The sequence below is a fragment of the Lynx canadensis genome, chromosome A3, assembly GCF_007474595.2.
Source record: "Lynx canadensis isolate LIC74 chromosome A3, mLynCan4.pri.v2, whole genome shotgun sequence".
NCBI classification, from domain to species: domain Eukaryota; kingdom Metazoa; phylum Chordata; class Mammalia; order Carnivora; family Felidae; genus Lynx; species Lynx canadensis.
In genome coordinates this window covers 127,400,214-127,427,509 of record NC_044305.1, presented here as the reverse complement: position 1 = coordinate 127,427,509, position 27,296 = coordinate 127,400,214, and the positions used below count along the sequence as shown (strand labels likewise).

General features: G+C 41.5%; 1 protein-coding gene across 3 annotated transcripts in view; it reads right to left on the bottom strand.

Annotated features, from left to right (window-relative positions):
- Positions 1-6,917: 6,917 nt before the first annotated feature.
- The window catches only part of CYRIA (CYFIP related Rac1 interactor A), a 108,159-nt gene continuing 87,780 nt past the window's right edge, over positions 6,918-27,296 (bottom strand). For all 3 annotated transcript variants that reach the window (XM_030311613.2, XM_030311614.1, XM_030311612.1), the window contains 9 exons: positions 23,051-23,172; positions 21,687-21,792; positions 19,726-19,862; positions 18,966-19,043; positions 18,668-18,784; positions 18,498-18,577; positions 16,924-17,050; positions 12,532-12,602; positions 6,918-10,242 (listed from right to left, as the gene is read on the bottom strand). In XM_030311613.2, the coding sequence (XP_030167473.1) occupies positions 10,179-10,242; positions 12,532-12,602; positions 16,924-17,050; positions 18,498-18,577; positions 18,668-18,784; positions 18,966-19,043; positions 19,726-19,862; positions 21,687-21,792; positions 23,051-23,172 (902 nt within the window). In that variant the 3' untranslated portion in view covers positions 6,918-10,178. The remainder of the gene's footprint in view (positions 10,243-12,531; positions 12,603-16,923; positions 17,051-18,497; positions 18,578-18,667; positions 18,785-18,965; positions 19,044-19,725; positions 19,863-21,686; positions 21,793-23,050; positions 23,173-27,296) is intronic.

The window sequence follows — 27,296 nt, the reverse complement described above, 5'->3', positions numbered from 1 at the left end:
GGGGGCAGAGAGAGATGGAGACACAGAATCTGAAGCAAGCTCCAGGCTCTGAGTTGTCAGCACAGAGCCCGATGCGGGGCTTGAACTCATAGACCACGAGATCATGACTTGAGCCAAAGTCAGACGCTTGACCGACTGAGTCACCCAGGGGCCCCGGTAGTGGTAGTATACATCATACATTCTGGTCATGATACAATAATACCAATATCAATGACAAAATTAGAGCATGAAACCCAACAAAATCCTCAATTGCTTGGATATTTAAGATCACTCTTAAATAACACTTAAATGTATTAAAAATTATACCCAGAGTATAAAACAGCATAGTAAAAACGGTAATGAGATGCAGCTAAAGGTGTTGCCACAGGAAAATGCATTTCCTGAGTTTTTCCATACACTAAGAAAAAAGCACTAAATATTCCACACGACGTTATTTAAAAAATCAATTAAAAAGTTAATAAATGAAAATAAGAAAGTTTAACCAAGAGAGTACGAAATAATGAAGTAGTTGTAACTAAAAATTAATGATCGGTTGCCATATACAAAGCCCTTTGTTATTTTTAGTAATTAATGTCATTTCACTGATGGCAAAACTGAGACACCAAATTGCCCAAGATCACGCATTTACTAGGTCACGAGAGCTGACTGAAAACCCAGGCTGCTGCCCGAATTTAGAGCTCTTCCTCCCTCTCTTAGGCCACGTGCTGCTACTCGGCAGCTAGGTCATACAGCACACACACATACATGTATGCGGGCACACGTGCAAACAGATAAGGCATGCATTTGTCTAATCGAGGAAAAGAAGGAAGAAACACAAACTCAAAAATATTACTTCCACGGAAGTGTCTGTAACTACAGATAAAGAGAAAACAGTGAAACAATGTATAATTAATAAAAATTTTTGCAAAATGTTTTCAAATACAGACAAAACATGTCACTTTCTACAAAAACGTAAACTAAAAATCAAAAGAAATGTACATAGTACGTGAACAAGGCTCACACATATGGAAGAAATCAGTAATACTGAGTGCGAATGCCTCCCTAAAAATGTCGGTTGAAATAGTTTCTTAAGTAATTTGTTTCAGGTCGTCAAACAACATGTAAGTCTTTCCTTTTTTTTTTTCCCCCATTCTAGAATTCATAGCAAAAAATAAACAAATCTCTCTGATCTTTTTAAAGATCCTAGAAGAAACTCTATGTAAGGATTGTGTACCTGCCTATTTGTACACATACCCACGCATAACAGACCAGTATCACTATTAATATTGAGAAAAATGCTAAATAAAACTAAACCGAAGAGAAGACAGCTATAGACGATACTACACTCTAAAAAAGGATACAGTTTGACTATGTAGAGTTTGCCCAGGATGTAAGAATGGTACAATATTAAGAAATTTGTCAATATTATTCCTGACACCATTTTATCTCACAGGAAAAAAATACAATCTTCTTACTAGATCCTTAATAGGGCATGTGTTTCAAAAATTAATGTACTTAACAAGGAAGTTGTTCAAGTCCACCATGAGCTACACAGTATTATTAGGCGATTGTGATAGAATTGTGAGCAAGCTGGAGAAAAACTCTGACTGCATGAAGCTTACCTCTGGCCAAAAATTAATGGTAATAAAGCAAGTATAAACATAATACATGCTTTGAAAGAGTAAATATAGTGGATTATGCTACATATACCTAGGAAAGATGCAAAAATCTAAGGATTTAGATAGGGCTCTGAAAAGAAAGTGATCCTTAAGCTAATATAAGAAGACTGGGAAGGAATTAAGTAGGTCAAGGAGTTTAAGGAGGGGTGAATTCTGTCCAAATTCCTCCAAAAATTGCAGAGGATGGAAGACTTCCTGACATATTTTATGAGGCCAGAATTATTCTGATATTAAAGTCAGGCAAAATCATTACAAGCAAAGTAAACTAAAAGCCAATATCCCTTATGACCATAGACGCACAAATTTTGAACAAGTTTTTTTTTCAAATTTTGTTAATGTTTCATTTATTTTTGGGAGAGAGAGAGAGAGAGAGAGCAAGCAGGTGAGGGGCAGAGACAGAATGCGAGTGGGTTAGGAGCAGAGAGAGAGGGAGACACAGAATCGGAAGCAGGCTCCCGGCTCTGAGCTGTCAGCACAGAGCCTGACACAGGGCTCCAACTCACAAACTGTGAGATCATGACCTGAGCCGAAGTCGAACACTTAACCCACTAAGCCAACCAGACACCCCTCAACAAGTTTTTTAAAAACTCAAAAATAAAGATGTGTAAAAGGACAAAAAATCATGAATAAATGGAGTTTACCTCAGCAATGCAAAGTTGGTTTAACATTCAAAAACCAATCAATATAATTCACCATATTAATAGACTAAAAAGAAAAGCAAAGATGTGATTTTCTCAATAGATTCAGAGAAAGTATTTTCCAAAATCCAATAGTACTCTTTTTTTAACCCCTTAAACATATTAATAGTAGCTTTTAAAAAGTTTTTGTGTGCTAATTTTACCATCTTTCCATTTATGGATATATTTCTATTGTACTGACAAATTTTCCTTGATTCTCTGCACATCAACTAAATTTACTAAATGTTGTACATTGTATATGCTATATTTTTGAGAAACTAGTGTGGTGAATTTGTGTGTGTGTGTGTGTGTGTGTGTGTGTGTGTTTTATTTCATTTTATTTATACATTATCTATCTATCTATCTATCTATCTATCTATCTTTTTAAATTTCAGTATAGTTAACGTACAGTGTTATATAAGTTTCAGGTGTACAATATAGTGATTGAACAGTTGCACACATTACCCAGTGCTCATCATGACAAGTGCATTTGTTTATCCTTATCTTCTATTTCACCCATCCCGCCCCCCACCCCCACCCCTCTGGTAACCATCAATTTGTTCATTCTAGTTAAGAGTGTGTTTCTTGGTTTGTCTCTCTTTCTCCTTTGCTTGCTTGCCTTATTTCTTAAATTCCACATATGAGAGAAACCATATGATATTTGTCTTTCTCGACTGACTTATTTTGCTTAGCATAACACTCTCTAGTTCCATTCCATCCATGTCATTGCAAATGGTAAGATTTAATTCTTTTTTATGACTGAATATTATTTCATTGTGTATATATATATATATATATATATACCACACCTTTATTCATTCATCAATAAGTAGATACCTGGGCTGTTTCCATAATTTGGACATTGTAAATGATGCTGCTATAAACATAGGGGTGCATGTATCCCTTTGAATTAGTGTCTTTGTCCAATATGTATTCTTAATAAAGTTTTTCAGCAATTAAAAGAGATTCTCAATCTGACTAAGGGCATGTACATATAACCTACAACTAACAGCACTCTTAATGTTGAAAGATTAGATGTTTCCTTCTAGGATCAGGAACTAGAGAGGAATATCCATTCTCACACCTTTTATTCAACATTGTGCTAGAGGTTAATTAGTGTTATAGGGCAAGGAGAATATACAAAAAGGATTCATGTTGAGAAAGAAAAAGTAAAGCTATCTTTATTCACAGTTTATGTTAAACATCTTATGAAATCAAAGAAGACCTTATGGGGAAATTTACTATATTCACAGATCAGAAGACTCCCTATTTTAATATGTCCATTCTTCCAAATTGATGTGTAGATTCAAAGAAATCTCCATGAAATCCCAACAAGTTATTTTGTGTGTGTAGAAATCAACAAGCTGATTCCTATGCAGAATATGCTGTACCCTCCTGTGGAGATTTACAATGAATAAAAAAATCTGGTAGTAAAAAATAGGTAAGTAAAATACGTTTAACCTTGTTTCATAAGTACTTGAAAATTGAAAACTTTTTTTGATGCAACATCAATTAACATCTCTGAGAACATGTTTTAGAACACGTGCTAAAGGTAATAGTATTATATAAACATGGTCAGATATATGTCACGGAAAGAGGAACGTTGGCTGTTTAGAGAATGGTTTAGAGGGAAAGTAAAGGCTAGATGATCTTCTAGGGAAAAGATGATGAAAGTTGGAGGAAATAAAGAAAAATGAACTGGGGAGAAATTGATTTTGAGAGCTCTTTAGAAAGGATAATTGTTAGGACTTAACGATGAGCTGAAGGAATTAGGATAAGGAATAAGGAAGGTCATTCCTATGAGTTTGGTTTGAATCTAAAAACACTATATGAAAACTCAAGATGATACCTGGCCATTTCCAAAACCATTTTCTGCCCATCTTATGTGATATTCAGAAGTCCAAGGACAAATAAAAATGCTTTTCCAGCTACCTAGCAACGTCATTTTTTTAATGAACATATTATCTTTTATAACCAGAGTTCTAGAGACAAAGATGAACCAAGTAATAGGACTTACAGGTTCCAGGATAAATGGCCATGGACTGACTGTTGGACATTCCTAGATTGCTATCCAAGGTGCTGAACTGATTTGTCTAGTTATTGGAAACTACTGCTGTTGCCCTTTTGCCTTTGCCTCAAGCTTAGTTCTCTGATGGAGTACCAGCCTTGTCTCAGAGTAAGCTAGACTTCATCTGATAGCATGCCTGCCCTGAGCAGGACTAACTGACTCTGACTTTTGATTGAGACAACAGCTTGATTTCTCAGTTGGACTCCTGGCATATCAGCTGCAAGCTGCAAGCTATATGTCCACAGACATTAAAAATATCCTGGCAGGTAGGTAAATATTTTCTCCAGGAATAAAATTGACCAGCCAATGGAGCAAGTAATTTGTTAGTGTGGATGGCTGTGAGCTATAGAAATTCTCAGGGTTTCATTTCAGCACATTCAGGTGTCAGAATCCTGAAGTTTTCCCTTTACAGGCAGCTTCTGTTGGCTGCCTGCCTATGTTGAACTTGACCCTATAAGGGACACATTCTCCTCCTTTAGGCACTTAACATCTAGTATAAAAAACAAATATATAAAGTACTGTTCAGCGGCCTATATTTAGCATCAAATAAATCAAATGCATTAGAGATCAAGACAGAATTAGCATGGATTGCAGTAGTTGGGGAAAGCTTCTGGAAGAGGAGGAGTAAAACACAGGCCTTGATGTACAGATAAATTTTAGATAGGCAGTGAAGAAAAGGGGGTACAATATCACAGGTGTGGAAATGCCCATGGCACATGAAGGTAGTGAATACTCAACTGGTTCAACCTAGAGCTCCCTCTACTTTTATCTTCTCAACCCACATTCACGTATAACACTATCACCTTTCTTTGTATCTCTCCCCACAGTGATGGCATTATTTCTCTTACACAAAAGGAAGAAAAACCATATACATTGACATTTGGAAGAAAATAATTCTATAATTTCCTTCAAGTACTTTTGATATTTCCTAGTGACATGCTTCTTCAATGCGTAAGGAACCTTTTAAAACTCCTGGTCCTCAAGTCACAAGATTGAAGACTCTAGCTCTTAGGAAGAGTAGGAATGGCTAATAAAATGTAGCCCCTGGTTTGAAACAAAGCTGTCATGGTGCCAACAAGGACAATTTAAAAATGAACAGTAAGTGCAGGCAGAGAAAAGGAAGAATCTAGGAATATGCAACTTGTAGGGAAAACTGGAAGAATTCGTAGGGAAAAGACATTCTTAAGTGAGTTTACAAGATCGTCCAGCCTACATGAGTCTAAACAAAATTCTGAGTCTTATATAGAATCCTTCTTACCACGATTTCAAAAAATACTTTGATAGAACTTGGAACCTGATGTGACCAGGGCAGAAAAACTCCCTTCTTTGGAGTTTGACTTTGAGCTAAAGAGATAGAAGACTCAAGACCTCTATTTATAAGAGGAGTGTGTGGTTGTAATCAGCAAGTTGTTTGTTTGTTTTACCACTACACCAAGATTTTGGCATTGGATGGAACAATGTACTTAATGAACATGAATACTTTAAGTAAATTGATCAATATTATTTAGCATTATTTAATCACTTAAATTGTGATAACTGCATATAGTATAGACATTTCCAACAGCAATGTCTGCCTGTAAAATCTACCTACTCAATGTTACCCCAAAGCAAGAAGTTAGTGTGAATACAGATTGCACTGTACTCACACGTCACCAGGTTTCATGAATGTGGCCAGCTAAACTCTTCATCTCCATTCTTCCAAGAGAACCCCAATTAACAACCAACTTCTTGACTATCATGAAGGGTATTCCTCACTAGCTATATTCCTCTGGACAATCACACACACTCATTTTTTCATTTCTCTTGACTCTCAACACTCATTTAATTAGGGTCTCTCTCTCTGTCACCTTTGGTCCCTTTCCTTCTTTCTCCTTCTGGCTTTTGTCCATTTATAATCTGTCAATGTTTCTATTTACAGAAAATTTCCCATTTCTACTCATTTCCCTTTGAGCTCCAAATCATCCTAATTATTGTGCCTTTGTCTTTTGTATAGGGCACCATGGAAGGTCTTTTTCTGACCTATTGATAGCACACACAATTAGGTCTCAGGTGAAAAGCTTCAAAGGTGCAGGGATGTCCTAAAAATTTCCACATTCAATTTTTAAAAGAATTGCATTAGGGCTTAAGTTTCCTGAAAATTGTACTTATATAGAATAAGTTAATGGCTGACTTTGCTGAATCCATAAAGTGTTACTGCACTAAAAAAATGGGATACATGGGTATTTATTAGGAATTCTTAGCATCCTTGAACAAATAGGTCTCATGCATCTCTAGATATCAATCATGTCTCTGTTTATTTTATAATGAATGGTCTTTGCTGAAATGAATAAATATAGCTGGTACCAAGAGCAGAACATTGTAAGTATTTCATGTTGTATATGATGAAGGCGAAAGGCAGATGGTGTGATTTGCTGGTACCCAAAGCAGGTATTTAGCAAGTATAGATGTTCAGCAAATATCTATGATCATGTGCTTATTACCCACTCAAACTTGAACATCATAAAAATAGAGGTATATTTTTAAATATATGTACCAAACTTTAATTTTCATTTCACACTCAAAACTTCTGTACAAAAAGAGGCAAAGCAGGCAAAAAAAAAAAAAATCACAATGACTTTAGCAAACAACATATGACAATTTTAAAACAGCTTTGTGTATGCAACAGCCTTGATAGATGTAATGGGGAAATTGGGTTCCAAAATTTTTGTCTCTTTAGGACAAAATTCCACTCTTTATCGTTAATATTTTTTTAAAATGTTTGTTGCTGTTTGGGTACAAGATTGAATAAGAATTCTCTGAATTCTGCTGCACAGTTGGATTCCAAGATTGGGTAGGCTTCTTTTTTCTTTTGAGGAAGCATGATTTTTTTTAACCTAAATGTGACGATGTATAAAAACCTCAGTTTACCATTAATGTCTTGATATAATGATGATGAGTAGAAGCAAATGATGAAGCATGATATTAACTAACAGTTAAAAGATAGTATCCAAGACTTTCTTTCTGGTTGTTAGTCAGTACTGCAGCCCTAATGGGCTACCACAATTCAAAACACTCACTGCCACTTGCTTTCTATTAGTAGTTGTTAGTGATGGATGAAAAATTTCTGCAAACATAGTTATGATGCCAAAGCAGCAGTGCATCTGAGAAATGTAATTTTCACCTGTTGCCTGCCCAAAAATAAATATCTGAGTAATGGCAAACACTGTTTACTTGAAAACTATGAAACATCAAATATGAAATAGAATTAACATTGACATGGATACTGTGGCTAGCACTTTCCCCTAAACCACCCCATGGATCTTGAACACATGTGCATGCAGCACACAAAAAAAAGCATGATTGTTTAAGGACTCCTAATGCCTGGAGGACAGTCTGTTAAAAGAATTTGTCTCCCACAGTAGCTCTGGAGTGGACCAGAGATCCATCACCTCGTAGTGATCACAGACATTCAATTAACTTGTCCTCCTGATAATCATAGGCAATAGTTCAGGCCCTGGACTTTTGAGAATCCATGTACGGGTGAATCTTAGCTTTGAAACAAGGCAGCCTGGCTAAACTGGGGCAGGCCAGCAGCCCCTCCCATATGTTTGGTCCCACTTGATAAAAAGTCTAATTAAAAATTATAAATATGCTCAACTATTTATTCTGCAAGTCCTTTCCTCTCTCCAAGACTTAAGCTCCTCACCCGATAAAGGAAAAAAAATGGACTCCATGATGATAAACATTGAGCGCCTCTATAATTCTTGACAGTTGTTGCCCAAAGATAACACGTGGCTGCCAAATAGAAGATTTCTTAAGCTGAATAATCAATGAATTTGTTCATCCATTGTTACCCCATTTTCTGGCTTCCTCTAAGGTATTAAAATCCCTAGGCTTGAAAAGGTCATGAAGGCCATCTAAGTGCATTTCTGTTCTGATGAGAGAACCCCCCCCATCTAGGCAGCTGTACTTGTTCAGCTTGAAAAGCTCCAAGGAAAAAGGTCTTTTCTCTCTCTGTTGACTGACATGTAGATATAAACCAGAGAATCTTTTCTGCCACTTGACTGGGTTTGTTGTTATTGTTAAAAATAAAATAAAATTTAAAAAAAGTATGTTTCCCTTTTTTTTTTTTTTTTTGGAAGACTCAAGAGAATGCCATCTGGACACTAAAGTCTGGAAATCAATTGTGTCTACAAGTTATTCCTTGGAACATGGTGAATGAAACCCTGATGTACCCAGGCCCAATTTCTGGGATTATCAATCACTGGGCAACTCTTTCCTTCTATCAGAAATAGGCAAATAATAATATAAACCAGACTTAAGGCTGATTTAAAAGTGTCCAGTCTCATCTTATAGTATGTATGCATAGGCCACATGGTGAACAGGGGAAGATTCAGGAGTGAGGTATCCTGGGTTCTAGTCCTACATGGAGTTGATCCTCTTTGACTTCAGCCTTGTCTCATTTCTGTACCGGAGGTTGAGACGGGAGATTTCTAAGATTCCATTCCAAGCTCTGATCTGCAGAAAGGATGACTCTAGGCCTTGCCATATATTCAAATATATTCAATCATCAAGACAAGATGGGGTGATGCTTCCTGGCCTCTGTTTACTAAGGAAGCATGTAAGAGTCAGCCATTTTATTGGCTCATTGCCTTGTAGGGCTCTTGGAGATTGCTTTAACTGCCCATTTCATAGATGAGGAAAGTGAGACACAGAGCTTAAGTGTATTTTCAAAGCTCACACCATGGATCAGTAAGGCTAGGACTCAACCCAGGTACTCAGACCAAAGGTTTAAACATTCCAACCAGCCAGCAGTGTGGTCAGGGAGGAGCTGCCTTTTAAATATTAGGGGACTGGAAAATGCAGGGATTCCCCTCTCCGAATTCCCCAGTTTCCTGGTAACCAATGAAGTACCCTAGGCCCCTGTTGCCGTACGGATGGTCCCCAGAGGACAGGGCTCATTTTAGGAGGGACTGTGTACCCAGCACCCCACAGACAACTGGAATGTCATCAAAATTACTACAGTTTCACAGCCAAAGGGCTGAAGCGGAGAGATGACTGTCCTGTTGCCTGTGTGTCCTTCCTCCCAACCCGTCCCCCACTTCCCAGACAACCACTTTCACAGCTCAGCTATGACAGCACATCTGTCTATTCTCACTTCTCTCTCACAAACTGATTCAAGCACAGGTGATTTTCCTCTTGAAGAATCAAAAGGGAACGTTAGAGGAATATAAATCCAGAATAAATACGTGCAAACAAAAAAGCTGCACACGTGGTCTGCAGTCTGAGGAGAGAGAGGGGGCGTGCTGAATTCGAAACACTTGAATCTGTGTCTTCACATGCATTTTTCTTTTCTTGGATTCCTCTCTCCCTCTGTCAGGATAACAGTTGTGTTTCTTGTAGCCAAGCCGACACAGGAAATCAAATACTTCATGTTTCTATAAGTATACTTCCCAGAGAGATTACACATCTAGATTTAAAACACTACCACAAACTATTAGGAATTTCAGATTGTTACAGGTGTAGTTAAAGGACTCCAGTAGTAAAGATCGAAATCTCCAAATTTTGACTTTGGAGAAGGGGGTTTTGTTTTAGACATCAAAGGTAAGGCTCTCAAGTCAATTTATGCTCTGCTGGGTCGAGTCAGTCAGGATACAAATTAAGGTCCGTGTATTTCAGTGACAAGGAGGAAACGGTTATGTAAATACACAAGTATTAACATCAATCTGTATTAAATTATGTAAACATATACATCTTCTGAGGTCAGTACATAGATCCTCTTCTTTGAGCAGAGCTCTACTGAAGCATTGCTCGAATCTGTTTGGAAGTCGATTCATCATTCAAGTGCTTTGTAGTGAACCTGGATGGAGAGAAAACACTGGGGGTCAGTGTGTAAACAGCACCTGCCAGACAGAGCACCAGGGATGACTCTCAGCCCATCTTGACCTTGAGAGACACAACTGATATTTATAAATCAACCCGGGGCTTGTGCCTTAGACAACTAACCACACTTCAATGCCCAGAGTATTCTCAGACAGACTTAATATTTGATTCTTCTTTCCAAAGGAACTTTGTATTGTGGTTTATTCAACAAGGAGACTTTTGTCTAATCAAAGAATTACACGGGGGAGATATAAGCTATTCCATTTTCCGGGGAGGTAGACGTCACGTGAATGAGTGCAGGATCTCAACCATCTAGGCTAACCCTGCTGAGTTACAAATTTCAGCATATGGATCGGCTAGCAACATTACCCAAAACTTCAACGTCTATGGTTTTCTACTTTCCTGGGGACTCCTATGCTCACTGCCACCACAAGAGGGCACAAACGCAGGTCAACAAACAAAACCAGGCAGCACATCTGCACCCTCACATTAAGCTGGTATAGGAATGGTTTATGAAAAGGGAAGAAAAGGGAATTAAATTGTAATCGAACCTTGACCACGTCCTAGACATTTCATGTCAGTTTTCATTTCACTCACTAACTTTGCAGGAGAGGTTACTGCCTCCACTTTACAGACGAGAAAACTGAGATTCAGAGAGGTTTAAATGATCCATTTCAGACCCCAGATCTGACAACATGTGATTTGTGAACCATGCGTGGTTTCTGATTTGGACCCAAATGAGTCTGCCCCAAAAGCCTGTGCTCCTTTCCTTCACTGCACTATCTACAGAAGCCACAAACGCCAACACTCAGAGGCGACTGCCCTGCTTTTCACAAAACCTTGCTTGATTCAATGAAGCTGGAAAGCTAAAAAAAAAAAAAAATAAAATAAGAAAACATCAGAGGCGCCTGGGTGGCTCAGACGGTCGAGTGTCTGACTTCGGCTCGGGTCATGATCTCGCGGTTCGTGGGTTCGAGCTCCACGTCGGGCTCTGTGCTGACGGCTCAGAGCCTGGAGCCTACTTCTCATTCTGTGTCTCCCTCTCTCTCCGCCCCTCCCCCACTCATGCTCTGTCTCTCTGTGTCTCAAAAATAAATATAAACATCAAAAAATTTTTTTTTAAAATCAGACGTGAGAGTCTCACTGTGCATGGGAAGCCCTCCTGCTGTGAAGTGGGCACCAGTGGAGAAATGCTTGGTTCACGCACAGAATCTGGAAGGCTCCCGTGTTAATGTTGCATCTGCTCTGAAGAATGATGACCTAGCGACTCCACAAAATAGCATCAACCTCAGTTTCATTCATTTCACGTGTGGCTGTTTCTTCATTTATTAAATGGGGATAATAGATCACCTTCCCTCTGAGTTGTGATGATGAACGTGCTCGGGAGCGGAGAATAAGACGTAAGTGTTGTATGTAGGTAGAAGATTATTGATCCATTCCACTTATACTTATTGAACATTTACTGCATGCACAACACTGAGTGGAACTCGGGAAAATCAAAGATGAATAAGGCAGCAAGGACCATAAACCTTCCAGACTGCAATCCGGCACAGGAATGATTTACACAGTAGTGTGATTCCACAGATTCCTGTAGATGTGTCATAGCTAAAAAATAAGCATCCCTTCTCTAGAGTGTATTAAGCACACGTATCCTTGGGAGAGAGACTGCTTGGGCATTAGTGGTTGGCAGGGAGAAGCTGAAAGGGGCCACCGCTGCCAAAAACTGGGTATTAAGATAGGGTAGAGCAGGGTTTTCATTCACAGCTGTGTATGCAAGACTCCTAGGGAGCTTTTAGAACAAACACAGAGTGGATGCCCGAGTCCCCACCCCAAAGACTCGAATTCATTCGGTCTGGGTTGGAAACTCTGCCTCAGTGTTTGCAAAAGTCCACCACAGTTCTCATGTGCAGCCAGGTGAAGGGGAGAGTGAGACTCGGGAAGCTTCTTCCGGTGAGTCCCCACTTACCATAAAGCAGCGCGGCGGCCCACAGTTAGGCCCATGACCCGTGGGGTCACACAGACCCAGGGTTAGGTTCTAGCTTGGTGCTCGGCCGGGTGACTTTTGGCAAGTTATCTGATTTCCCTACATCTCAGTTTCTTCCCTCTGTAGAAAGGCTATGATAAAAACGATGCTGACTTCAGCTGGTTGTTGGAAAGATTAAACGTGTGAAGACATGCACGAGGTTCTGCCTGGTGCTCCAGTGCCGGGTCCCTAACAGCATCTAGATTCGCAGTCTCTCGGAAGGGGCGCAGGGTTGAGGCTCACCTGAGGGCATTCAGCAGCCCCTCCACACTGTCCGGGGCCTGTTCCTTCAAAACCTTTATGCAGCCTTTCATCTAGGAGGAGAAAGCACCGCATTTTGTTAATACTACAGCAATTGCGTCCATGATAGTATCTGTTCAAACAACCATGTGTGCATGATCAGATCACATTACTTCTGCCTGGAGAAATCACACACAGAAACGACCAGCAGACCTCCCTAATCCCTCACGTTAGCGAGAGGTCGCCTCTGGGCACTTCTAGAAGTTGTGTATCACTTCTCACACTCTACTGCCATTGAACGTTTCACGTGTGTGGCATTGAGGCTGTGACCCTGGCATTGAGGCTGTGATCTTGGCATTGAGGCTGTGATCCTGGCATCGGGGCCGTGATCTTGGCATCGAGGCCGCGATCCTGGCTCGCACTCCAGAGCCACATGCAGGGCATTCCTCTCAGTGGTTGCTCGGTGTAGACTGACTGCCTGAAGGACAAACCTGATGATTTTTCCACCATCCCACTTTCCAGGGTGCTTTTCCTCCTTTAGCTGATGGACTGGCAAACACTTAACTTTTTTTCTTTGCTTTCTTTTTCTCTTTTTTTGAAAGGACACAGCTAAAGACCAACACCAGGAGGCCTCATCTCACCTCACGACCTTCACCAGGTAGAAGTAACCACCACCTCTTTGTGTTCCTAATAGTAGGCTGGCATTTATCAGGGAGCCTTGGAGACTGAAGCACCCAGATCAACCTGTCTCCCTCACTAGATCAGGGGAGGACTGGTGAAGGCCACAGGTTAAGAATGTGCGTGCTTGGAGGCAGGCTCCTTGGGGTTCCTCCATTCTTGCGTTATTTAGTACCTGTGTGGACCTACACAAGTTTTTGGTCTTTTTGTGTGCCCTTGGAATATAATTTATTCATAATTTGGGAAGTGTAAGAAAGATACATATATAGAGATCACATTCCATTATGCATAGCCTAAAATTTTTTTGACAAAGGAAGTATCTCCCTGCAAAAAATACAATCACTCATCTTCAACTCAGATGTTCACACTCTGTATTAAATTTGGGGAGACTAAGGAGCTCTTTTATAATGGTTTCTTATAAATATTTTCTGTGGGTATGCTTCTGGTATGTAGGAAGCTTTATCTTACAGCCTAATGGACCCTGATAGCTTGATGGAGGTAGCCAGAAGCACAGGGTTGAGAATCATTTGGGAGTCACATATAGGCTCATCAGGAAAGAAATGCCATGGGCAATCAGAGATGTCTGTCATGGGCGCAGGGTGGGGGTAGGCTACAAACATGCCAGGTATGTGTCACTTGCAAGGATGGAATCAAGCTCAGGGATGCACAGATTTGGTCCCTCTCCCAGTGGACTTCATGGTCTAGTGGAAGGAGGGAGAGAAATAGCTCATCAGCAGTGTGAAAAGTGTTCTTGTAAAACATGCCCGAAGAGCAATGATGACTTGAAAAGGGGAGAAGAGCAGTAGCTGCTCTTTGGGAATTTCTAGTTCTGTCTCAGCCTGATTATAAAGCCTTGGGTGTGAATACGACCCAACCAGGGATGTAGTCGGGCCCAGATCCAGTGAGAGTTTAATAGCATGTTAAGGAGTTGGCAGGCCTTTGCCTGTAGAAAACACCCCTGGCAGGTGTTAAACAATCTAGCAATGTCATCAATATAGGAAGGGATCAGAAGGATGCAAGTCTAAGGATGGAAGGGTCAGTGAGAGCCCCTGAGGCTGTCGAGCGTGAGAGGAGCAGTGACATGGAGAATCATGGGGAGGCAGGAGTATGGATCCGAGGTCCGTCCAGTCCACGGGACCCGGTGACTGATAAGATATGGGGGCGAAGAAGAGGAAAGAAAATAATTCCAGTCTCCAAGGGACAATTCCTGGTTTCCAGCTTAGATGTCGGGTCAGAAGATGATGAAACACCTGAGGCAGGAACCCAGGAGAAAAGGTTTGTAAGGGAAAGGATGGTCTTTGATTTGGTGCCGGCCATGTTTCAGGTGTCCAGAGGAGGTTGGGTCTGGAATTCTTGGTGAGCTTTGGGCTGGAGACCGGGGTTAAGGAGTGATTCCTTATCAGATTATTACAGAAGTCTAAGGAAATCAGCAGAAAACACCACCTCACTTCAGCCTGGCTTCCTGGAACCCAAGGATAGCATCTGTTCTCTCAATGACCCAACCCCTCTGGGCCTCGGTGACTTTTCTCTGATGATTCATTCCTCCAGAAGTACTCTTCCTTCCCTCTTTCTACTTGGGAAAATTCTACCCCTTTCCCAAGATCCACCTCAAACATCACCCTCTGTCTCTCCTCTAAGCGGAATCAGCTTCTCCCTCGTCTGGGTTTCCAGGGCATTTTCTTCGTAAGTGCAGATAACAATGTGCATCTCAGGGTTTCACAAATAAATGCTTATCTTTTCACAGTTGATGATATCCTAAGGATTTATAAACCCAGTGCATGTAGCTGCTGGCTTAGCAGCAGACTGGCATCTGAAGGAGCTCCTTTATGTCATCAAAGAAAATGGCCCATGTTGAACACATGTTGCGTTAGGTAAATCTGAAACTTTCTCGGAGAAACACGCAGACTTCAGTAGGAACAAAGCTTTCTTAGTGAGATCGAAGAACAAATACATTTCATGAAGACTATGTGTGGTTAGATTTAACATTATATCATATTTACGACCTCACCAGACTCAGTAAATGACAAGCAAGGACAAGCTGTTTAAAGGTTAGGGTTACAAGACATAATTGTACCTAGTATATTTTTATTTTTTGACTCTGTGACAAGTTACCAAATGGCACTGGTAAATGAGAATGTCCCGTGAGTTACCATGTAATAAACTCCATCCACATTCAAATGATATTCATGGAGTTATTAAGAGTTATTTATACTCAGTCCATAGTATAAAAAATGTTAAAGCCTCACAAAGAATACAGTAAAAATATTTATTGGTATGAAAAAAAAATCCATGCTATGCTGTTATGCAAATAAATGTTTTAAAAGAGCATTTATAGCAGGGTGCTAATTTGTTAGGTACACACATGCATCTACACAGACATCCATATAAAAAGAAGGGACGAAGATAGGCTGCCATTATCGACAATGGTCATCTGTCTGTGGTAAGGTTACTACAGATACATTTAACATTCTGTATTTTGATTTCCTAGATTTTCCTAATTTTTTATACTAAACACTTTTTTTCTTGGCAAACACAAATCACTGCCCTAAAAATAATACTCTATGAAGACCCATGACTAGCTATGCTAGGAGGGGAGAACTGCAAAATGAGTAACCCAAGTTGCATTTCTAACTGATAAATTTCCTTACATCCTTCTGACTCGTGGTCCCTCTGGGCATGAAGACTTTCTGTTGGCACAGCACTAAAGCATGAGAGATGCTGCTCTGTGCAGCTGAGTAAAAACAGAGTGTGCTGCCCAAACTTAGCATTGTCAGAATAAGTTAATACCAAGAGGTCCCATTCTGCCCTTAAAAGGCTTTATATGTATTTTTTGGTTTATTTATTTGGTGGGGGGAGGGAATTAAAGAGAGAGAGAGAGGGAGAGAGAATCCCAAGCAGACTCTGTGCTGTCAGCACAGAGCTCGATGTGGAGCTCAAACTCACGAACATGTGATCGTGACCTGAGCTGAAATCAAGAATTGGATGCTTAACCGACTAAGCCTCCCATGTGCCCCGAAAAGGCTTTATATTAACACATGAGATACACTATTGGGTTGATGCTGCAGACAGAAAATCCAGAATGCTAAGTGCTCTGGGGCCAGAGGAGAAGGGAGGTTCTGAGCATGCAGGGCACAAGAGATGTGCTCCTGGATGAGGTGACATTCGTGGAGTGTCTTAAAAGAATCCCCACATCAGAAAGAAGGGACGGCACTCTGGGCAGGGCAAAGGGCTCAAGTATATCCCGATGACAAGAAAAGGCATGGCATTGGGGTGAAGCCACCAGTTGGGGGCGGCAGGACAGGAAGTTGGAATACTGTTTGAAATGTGACCATATCTTGCCATGTCTTGCAATCCAGTATCTCCCAATGCCGCTAACTTTAAGATGCCTATAACATATAAAAATATATTCATATGGCACACCGGATACGTTGAAGGGGAAGTTTGCAGCTAAGTGACTATTCATCTGCTCAGCTCCTCTACCGGCTGAGGGGATTAGTGTCTCTGTGCTTCTGCTGTGCTTTTTGATCGGATGTCTGGCTGTAAGCACATGAAAAAGATTGGGCTTCTTGCTATGAGGACGGCTGCCACGAGGGGGCTTGCCCCTGGGGAGAGATCCCTCTCAACGGGGAACGGAGGAGAGAGAGAGAGAGAAGCAAGGTCTGTTGTGCAACACTCACGAGCTCTTATTTAGAAAGCAGAGTTCATAACTATTCTTACATCGATCTTGGATGTCTTGCAGAAAGCTCCCACGGGATGGACGTGGTCATAGAGGATGATTACTCCCACCATCACCCTCATGCAGAACATCAGCGTTTCTTCGCTTGTAAACCTACTCCTGTACTCCCTGGAAGAGAGAAGAAATGGCAGCTGTGTTTCTTCTTGCCAGAGCACGTTCATTTCTGGCTACTTTAGACTCCTCCAATCATCTCTTGAGAGCAATCCCATACCTGCAACAACCAGGTTAATACGTTCTTAAAGAAACCCATGATGATCATTCTCCTTGAATCTATCCAATCAGCAATTCAGTGTGAAAATAAGGTAAATTAGAGGGCAGTAAATTCTCTTCTCTTCTGCCCTTCAGCGGGCCAGCTCATCACGTACATCACTCCCCCCCACCCATCAATCTTGAATATTTTATAGCGGGTCCCTCTGGCTGTCCAAGATTATAGAGAATAATGGCTTCATTATGGAGAGAAAGAATCAGGCTCATTGCTACAGAGCAGCGATCATGTCTCCAGTCGGAGTAACTTCCTTTGTTAAGACACAGGCTGCAGATTGAATTGGATTGGCAAAGATGCGTAAAAGAAATTATGTACCATTCACTGGGCCGGGAGTACTTGTGGAGTGTGAATTTTGTTCACTTACCTTGACAGGGTCCCTGATGATTCAGATAATTCAAGATAATTTTAGAGGCTTTCTTAACATCTCTCTCATTATGAATTAGGCCCACAATGAAGATGATTACTATTTCTGTCTTGGAACAAGTCTTAACTTTGGTATAAGTGAAATATTTGAAATTAACACCATCTTACATATGAACAGAGCATCACATTTTATAAGGTGCTTTTGATGTCTTTGGCCCTCCCAAGCCCTCTACAGCACAGATGACATTATGGGAACTTCATCAGAGGAGGAAACCGAGGCCCACACAGGCCATTTCGCTTATCTGCCGGCACACAGAAGTAGCTAAAGAGATAGCTGGAGCCCTGACTTGTGGGTGTGTATCTCCTCATTACTGTGCTGCCTCACCATTAACGACCTCAGCCATTTCGAAAATCTAGCAACTAGTTTAAGCACAAAGAAACTAAGAGAGACAGACAGAGACAGAGAGGGAAGGGAAGGGACAGAATGAGAAGGACAGATGGAGAGAAAGCTCCATTATCACCCTTGCCGCAGTCCTACTACTTCTACCCTTTGTTCTAAATCTTCTGTCAAATCTTTCCTCCCACATACTCATAATAATACCCAGTCATTTAGGCCAACCCTCCACGTGGCCCTTCCACATCTTCCACAGCATCTTTGATTTGAGTCACAGTTCTGCCATCTAACAAGCTATGCAGCCTTTGGGAAGTCAGTGAACCAATTTGGACCTCAGCTTCTTCAACTACAAATTGGGGCGACTTACACTTAGCATCCAGCGTTCTTTGTGAAATGGATTCAGATCATATACATGGCCATGTTAACGTGTTGACCCAAATGTCACCATCGTCGTCACCATCATAATCGTCAACATATTAACAGGCCCTCTCTAGGTGAACCCTGACCATGAATCCACCACCGATGGAACTTACGGTGTTTCCAGCATGACTTTACAAACACTTGTCATCGTACTGAGGCAGTCTGTGGTGTTCTCTATTGGCAGGGTTTTGTTCTAAGAGGGAGACACAGAAGGAGGTTAGTCCTGCTAGCAGCTTTTACGTGTAATTCAGAAAAAAGGACCTCGGCGCGTAGTTTCACTCACTTCAGAGACAAAGTGCATGGTGGCGTTGCTGAGGGTTTTCAGCATTGGCGTGGCTTCTGCGTAGAAGAGGGACATTCGATTGGCCATCTCATTATTGACTTCATTCTCAATGTCTAGCTGATGAAAGTAAGAAGAGAACATGCAATTGATAAACAGATGGCCAAAAATCCCGACACGATGTCTGCTGGAAAGGGAATCACAGAAGAGGGCTGGCTTCTCCCTGTGCCCTGCCTGAAGCAGAAATCAGAGGAAGACATGGGGAATGGGCACACACAGACCAGGGGACCCAGGGGCTCACATGCATGTTGTTGATGCGGTTGCGGCTTATCGTCCTTCTGTAGTAGCTGAAGTCATTCTGAATGGCTGGGTTCCTCATCTGAAATTCAGAAGAGAGGAAAGAAGGTCATCTCTCCACATCAGATGGGGGATGCGCATTAGGAGCCCAGACACCAGACTATATAAACATAATAGGACGTCTCTTGGTTGTAACAGTCAAAGCAACTTCTGGTTAAAAATAAATACTCAGAGGGGTGCCTGGGTGGCTCAGTCAGTTGGACGACCAACTTCAGCTCAGGTCATGATCTCCCAGCTCGTGGGTTTGAGCCCCGCATCAGGCTCTGTGCTGACAGCTTGGAGCCTGGAGCCTGCTTCGGATTCTGTGTCTCCCTCTCTGTCCCTCCCCTGCTCACACACTGTCTCTCACAAAAAACTATACATTTAAGACAATTTTTTAAAATCCTCAGAGCCTTATTATTTTATCGTATGGCTACAAGCTAGATTTCAGGGAAAGAATCCTTGTTCTCCATCAGGATGGAGTCCTTCTCCACTTGAAAAGGATTCCTCTTATTGAATTTGGCAGATTTTGAATTTCTGTTTACAAACCACTGACCTACATCACTTTTACTGTAAGGAAGGCAAATTCTCAGCTTACATGTCTCTGTAGGGAAGGAGACACCTCTTACTCACTGATTCCCCACCCCACGGCATTAGCAGAGTGCCTGTACACGGTAGGTACTCAGGACAAGTTTGTTAAATTGTCTGAGCGTGTGCGGTCTAACCTTGAGCTCATCAAATCGAAGGGTAAAATGAAGAATTTCCGCAAACTCCTTCGCCAGGGCCTGCTCCCTCTCCAGGTGTTGGGTCGGTGTGTAGGGCGGACAGGTCAGAGATTCTAATAAACTCTGAAGAGCTTTTTCTGAAAGTCAAAGTGAGTAATACACATTTGAGGTGGCCCACGGAGATTCTTCAAAAAGCATAGTTCTTAGGTCCTGCAGACATTCTCAGAGATAACCTTTCTTCTCCATGCTTTTTGCCATAACTGTGTGCAGGGTGATGTGTGTGGATAAGAAGAGGGAGCCCATCATGCCTGAGCAGACTGCCTCCCCTGCGACCCCCAGGGCCACACAGATTCATCTGAGTCTCTCAGAGCTCGGCTGAACTCTCCGGTGTGCACCGTGCTAACTCCTGCCACTGTTCAGAAACCACAGATACGTGTTTTTGGATCATGTGTAGGAGATAGCCTTTCATGACAGGGGAGGAGATGAGGTGGCCCAGAAAACATGGCTAGATAACCTGCACTGCAGGGAAAGACTTTGGGTCCCTTTCCAGCTCGTCTCTGCCCCTATACTCCAACCTGATCCAGGGGAGCTTTCCTGCAAACCCATTGTGATACCGACCTCCATTATTGTCCCCGAAACAGTCTCATTAAATCCTCTTGTCCATTTCCAAACATTCCCTCCAGTTTTTCCTTCAACGTATATCTAACAATGCCAAGTGGTTTAACCAATCCTTGACAGCAAGGGTTGGAACCAAACTATGGCACACAGGCCAAATCTGGCCCACTGTCAACTTTTGCAAATAAAGTTTTATTAAAACACAGTCACACTTTGTTTCTGTTCCTTAATGTGTGGACCATGGCTACTAATGTCCTACAATGGCAGAGTTGAGCAGGTGCAACAAAGATAGGCGGGCCCAGGAGCCTAAAAGATTTATCATCCGCTCTTTACGGTAAAGTTTGCGGGCACCTGATCTACGGTTTTTAATGGTCTTTTACAGCATCTTCACAAGGACATCTCTTGCCGTTTCCGTTTATGGGAATGCCTGGCCTTCTGAGTCAGCCAGTTCTACCTTGGTGGTATCTTTTTCCTTCTGTTAAAAATCTGGCTCGTTAAGATTTCAGTTCATGGGGTCTAGATACACACTTTGAAGAAACAGAAAAAGGAAACAGAGGAGAAGCTATCTGAGAGTCTTCAGAGGCTCTCTGTTCTTACAAAACTGTTTTAGCTCATTCAACCACTTCCTTTGGGTCTTAGCTTCAAGTTCTCTCGACACCATGGCTATTATTCTCCCCCAATTTTTTTATTTCTCTGTTTAACTCTTAAAATATGGCATTCACTTACAGAAAAAGTAAAGTAGAACATGACTACCCCTTTCTTCTTTCTAGATATATTACATTAACTGATGGAACCTCAGAGAGCTGTATCCTGGGGGAGTGGTTATATCACATAGGTGGACACATCAAGCTTCCTGTCAACCAGACTTGACTTTACTCTTGCTTCTGCAAAGCCATTCTGAACCTGTACAGGTTGCTTTTAAGGCTAAAGAGCGGAATGTTGTTTGTTTTTCCTGTGTTTTACTATATTAAATTTATCACATGACTCTAACCAATCAAGTTCTTTTTTGGATTAGTCGGTGATCTTTTTCAACTCCCCTGTCATTTAGAAATGTGGTCAGACCACAACAAAACTGTTACGAGTGAGACTTAGCTGAGAACAAGACTAGAGGGACACCCAGGAGAAGAGACACCCCCAATGTGCCAAGAACCTCAGAGGAAGGAACTCTGAGATGAATTTAAGGGAATGAAAACCACACGTGTTGTCCATGAGTGGCCTCTCCTAAGACATTGCCGATGGATGTGGGACATCTCTCAGGTCACTGAGCTAGCTCTTCCTGCTTCTTTCTCAAACTCTGTAACATAACTCCGTCACACACAGGATAAAAACTACACGTACATACTCACCTAGCCTTATGGAAAATTCATAAAATCTCTTTAGCCTCACAACCAGAGGACACACTGCATTCCAAGCTTTTTCTTGAAGCTGGATGTCGTTGGGATTTTGAATCGCCTACAAAAACGCGACAGAATTGTCTGTTTAAAAAAGAAGCAATAGCCTCCACATCAAAATGCCTCAAGACTGAGAAAGTATGGTAGTTGAAGAAAAACACAAGTCCTGATCTATTTTGCTAGTGTGCTCTTAAACTGACATCGGTTCACGGGACTGTCCTCCAAGATGCTCAGTTAGAATGAGATTTTAGCACTTGACCATAATGCAAATGACCCTACAATCAGATCCTATATCATCTTACTTGTTTCTCTTACTTTAAATGCAAAAAAAAAAAAAAAAAAACATGCAAATCTGATTGGAAGCAATTCAGCCTTCCTCCATCACGTTTTGATTCTACTAAAGTCAAGCCAGTGCTTATTAGGAAGTGCAGGTCCTGAAGATGTCTTTCTTTCTCTACGATACATATTACGTTCCTTCCGTTCTGTGATGTTACCTAAATTACCTAAATTAATGGGGACCACGACAGAGAATAACCACCTTTGAGAAGCTGTCACTTTCTTAGAAATGCTGTTTTGTCTGGGTTGCAGCAGCTTAAGGACTAGAGCGTTAGTGGTGTTTTTTCCAGAAGGATGGCGGCAGTGGCCGTAAAGTGTGTGTGTTAAGTGAGCATGTGTGCACATTTGTATATGTGTTGATGCTGCCACAAAGCTAATTATTTCACATAAAAGGAGTATCAAGTTTCTTGCCTTTAAGGCATTATGCAGCCTTAAAAGCCATGTTGGCAATTTTGTTTCGGTTGTTGTTTTTCGGGTATTTATTTTTTTTTAATCTCAAGTCATTGCAAGATGATAGACCTACAGGCTACTTAAAGCAAGGCTAAAGCAAGGCAGCTCATGGCGGTTGTTTCTGATACTGTGGAACCTGCCAAAACTCTTACAAAATGCTGGAAGTCTGTGCAAACCCAGACCTCATGACTTATGCTTCAACTGTTGTCCATAGGCTTTGTATGGACGTTTCCCTTAAATGAAGTAATATACCGATCTATCGTTGTTTAAACGTCAGTCCTGTGATAACAAATGTATGACGGAGAAAAGAATGGCTAATATTTTACACGGTCTACCGCACCGTGTGTTCAGATTAATGTACTAGAATAAAAGGGGCCATTCATACTTTTTTAAAAAACACATTACCCTCCTTGTTCTTCCTAGTACACTAGGAAATACTAGGGCTATTACTTAATCTTGCTGGGTGTGTGTGCGTGTGTGGGTTTCCCTTCTCCTCCGAGGGTGCTGTCAGCTCAGTGTTATCATTGGCATACATCTCGGATCTCTGGCCCCGCGCCCTTGTAAGCTTGCAGGTCTGCGAGGATGCTCTCAGAATCCTGGAGGACGGCGCTGATCTGGTTCCATATTTCCCTCTCTCCTTCCGTGGGCTGGGCATCTGAGCAGAAGGGAAACCAAAAGACACAGAGGGCTTGTGTTTACAGACAGCTTGGGAAGAAGATTAGCATTCAGTCTACCTGATAGACAGTCCTATTTGATTCCTACAGGTTTGGTCTTTACTCGTTGACATAATAAGCTGCTAGGAAAGGAAACTAACACGATTTCTGTATGTTACTTAGTTCGAAACAGTCATCGGTCTCTCTGCGCACGTCAAACCAAGCATGTTGGAATCACTGCGGGTACTGTATTTGTTTGTGTAGAACATGCTTTTTGCACACCGATTATCATGTGCCAAGCAGTTAACTGGGTGACAGAAGAAATAAATCTTGTTTTTTGGGGTCCACATTTAATAGGAGAAGCTACTGAATATTTCTGTTCTGACTAAAAGCCTGTGAATCTGAGTACAGACGGGAAAAGCAGTCCCCCTTACATTTCCACATAAAAAATAAGCTTAAAATATTAGATAATCCTTCAGAGCCATGAAGGAGATGTATCTTTCTGGAACACAATGACACGGAGAAAGCATTGAGACTTCCCATTGAACATGAACTCAAGAAGTACAGGAGTTTTTTTTTTAAAGAGACCTGTACTGTTCATCTTTGGTCTTGACTGTAAATGCTACTCACAAGAATAAGTGACACATTCAGGCTTACATAAATGACGAGCATATTCTGATAACCACAGAAGCATTTCCCTTAGCTCCAAATTCCCACTTGATTACATTCCTGTAGGTAATATATGTTCTTGTCCCTTTGAGTATTTTGCGGGGGTTGGTGGGTGGATTTTGGTGGTAAATCTCACAATACCTATAAAATAGGTTGCTTGCCTGGGCTAGTGAGGAAAGTAGCCTCCATCCCAAGCAAAGGCATTGCTAATCGAAGGGGGATAGATGTCACCTCTTAAAAATTTGTTTTCAAAAATCCCAGTCCTAAGGTAGTGAATTCTCTCAGGAGACCCCACTCATGAAAGGGTAAGTTAGAGCTATGTTTGTTATAACATTCCCCAGATCAAATCCCAGTTTTGACAAGTCTCGGTGGGAGCACCAAGGGCTGATCCTGAGAAAGGTAATAATTCACAGGTGTTACTCTGAGAGTATAAGAGACAGAATTCCTGAGCTAGGTGACATTGAAGTACGGTGCTGACCATGCCGACGGGGCTTACAGGAGGGCTGAGTATCAGAGGAAGGGTTGGGCCAGATGCGGCTGCTTCTGCTTCGGCCGCCACCTGCTGGACCTCCCCTAATCTGAGGCCAGAGCTTTGAGAAAAGATGCCCATTTTTAGATCATTTTCCTTACCATGTCTTGCTAAGACCTAAGAGATTGGTGGAGTTACCTGGGAAATGAAGGGCGAAACTCATCAGAGTATGAGAGTTCTCTTTAGAAAGAAAAATCCCAGGTCCCTCTAGACTATTCGGATATTTTGCAAACTCTGCCTTTTAGGAAGGAGATGGATTTCAATGAGAGAAGGGGTAAGGACTGAAGTGCGTGTGCACCAGGATTCAGAGAAGGAAAAGACAAGTGTGGTGTGGGAGGAGAGACAGTCACTCAATATAAAGGATGGGCTTGAGCTGGCTGGCTGGAAGGCCGAAGGGAGTGCGACCTGAAGAACATGACAGAGATCTGGCAGGTTATGGTACAGATCCTAGCCTGGGAGGCAGAGGGGCAAGAGGAAACGTGTTATTCCTTTATCCTTTTCTGCCCTTCCACTGTTTCCATAAAATTCTTTGGTGCGATGATATGCACGTTATTAATCACTTTGTAGGCTATCCTTTCCTGCTTTCCCAAACTTTTCTCAAAGGATGTCCTAAATAGAAACCATTAAAACCTCATGAGCTAGGAAGCCTGTCACTGAAGACAGCATTTCAGTGAACAGAATTCCAGGGCTATATCTGAGTAAGAAGAAAGTCAGGGAAGAGAACCATGTGACAAAAATGCAGCACAGAGGTCCCAGAAAACAAGGAAAAACAAAAGCTCATTCCCTCCAACCCTCTCCTCCTTTGGATGAATAAACTGAAAAATCATCAGCCAAAAAAGGCAATTTCCTAGAAAGAGAGAGAGATATTTGAAGAGGAAGAAAAGAAAAATAGGCTGTGACCAAGATTCTGAGGGGTGAGTCTCTTTGAATGTTAATTAGAAAGCAGTATGTAAAGAAGGCACTTGGAGACCAGAAAAGGAAGCCTTCTGAACTTGGCTGTCACGGTGACTCCATCTCAGCAAATCACCCCTTGGTAAGTTTTAGACAAAACCAAATTAAAGCGAAGTGGCTGGAAGAAGACAGCCGGACAAACACAAAAACCCATTCTGCTGGTGATTAACACAAAAGGAGAAAATTTTCAGTCAGTTTTTGAAAACAGAAGCCTTTCTTAGGCGCTTCAAAAAGACGGTTTCTAATAGCGCAGCCCCAAAGGGGTCCTGGCTGCAGACGGGCAAGCTTCACTCTCGCTCCCAAGTGAAGGGAATCTTGCTGATCCAACTCAACACTGACCCTGATGTGACCATAAAGAGCTGGACGAACAACTTGGGGCGGTGTCGCCTCTCTCTCAGAGGTGGCAGATTTGGGGCTTCAGCGAAGCAGGTTCCATCATACAGTAACCCTCTCCCGGCACCGCAGTGACCTATGAAACAGGACCCCCGGTCACAGCCTCTCTCTCTGGGGAGATGTTTCTTTTGGCAGATGTCCTGGTGTCTTCATAAAAAACGTTTCTCATATGGCCCCATTTAGCAGGGGTGGGGTGGGATGGGAGAAATCCAATCCATCAGTCCTTCTTCATCCTGACTTAGAAATGTGTCGGCTCATTTTCTTCCATAATTTGTTAGTCTTAGCGGATGCCCTCTTTTTTTTCTCCTTCCCCTGTCATGGAACCGAAGTCCCCTCTTTCAGCTAACAACGAGGCCCTTGATGCTGGCAGCATGGTCCCTACCTTCTGGGGACTCAAATCACAAGTGGGGTCAACTTCCAGGGTGGAGAGTACAGACTGGGAGAAGCTCTAATCTGTGTATTTTGCTTCTTCAAATAGAAAGAGGACGGTGTAACCCTAAGTGACATTCGGCATCGGCTCATATACCTATGGAAGTTCATGATTCGTTCTACTTTGATCCCCCAGCTAAGTGATTAGACAGCCAGGACTAATGAACGAGAATCTGATCCATTAGGCTGCGGGACTCTGGCCTTATTTGTTTCGTTAAACCTCCAGGACCTAGTGCAATGCCTGGTACATAATGCCTGCTCAAGAAAGATTTGCTCATTCAAAGAACTGAATGAATGATTTGTCACTCACACTATGTCTTATGACGATTTTTCTGCTTGTCTTTGTATTTGGCGATCTTTGGAGACAGAGTCTATATTCTTATTCTCGGTGCCTCCATATGTCCTACCCATTGGAGACACTCAGTGCGTATGTCATGACTCAATAAATAAATGAGGACGTTGACCAGGTGGTACAGAATGTGAGTGTTGGGAAGCACTAAAGGAAGTGAAGATCGTGTTACTTCTGGATCCTCTCCTCTGTCTCTTCTTCCCAAATGGCTTCTATACTGTTACCTCTCTCTCACTGTTATTGTTTATCTATCTATACCTATATCATCTATATCTATCTATATCTATATCTGTATCATCTGTATCTATACCCATATCATCTATACCCATATATACCATATCTATATCTATATCTATATCTATATCTATATCTATATATCTATATCTCTATCTATATATCTATATCTATATATCTATCTATATAGATATCTATATATCTATATATCTATCTATATAGATATCTACATATCTATATATCTATCTATATAGATATCTACATATCTATCTATATATCTATCTATATAGATATAGATAGATATAGATATATGTCTATACCTCTATCTCTATCTCTGTCTCTCTCTATATCCATCTACCTACAATCAAATTGGCTATTCGTACTTTCATTAACACTTGTGTTTTTAAATCAGCCATCATTTAGCTACAGCCTCAATGTCTCTTCAGTGTGGTTAATACACTATTAGGATATTTGTTGAGTGAAAAACCGCACTGAAGTTGACTATCCCAAGTTTAAGGCTGTTATCACTTGTTTTCCAGAATATCCCTTTAAGAGGCTTTGGGGTCTCCATA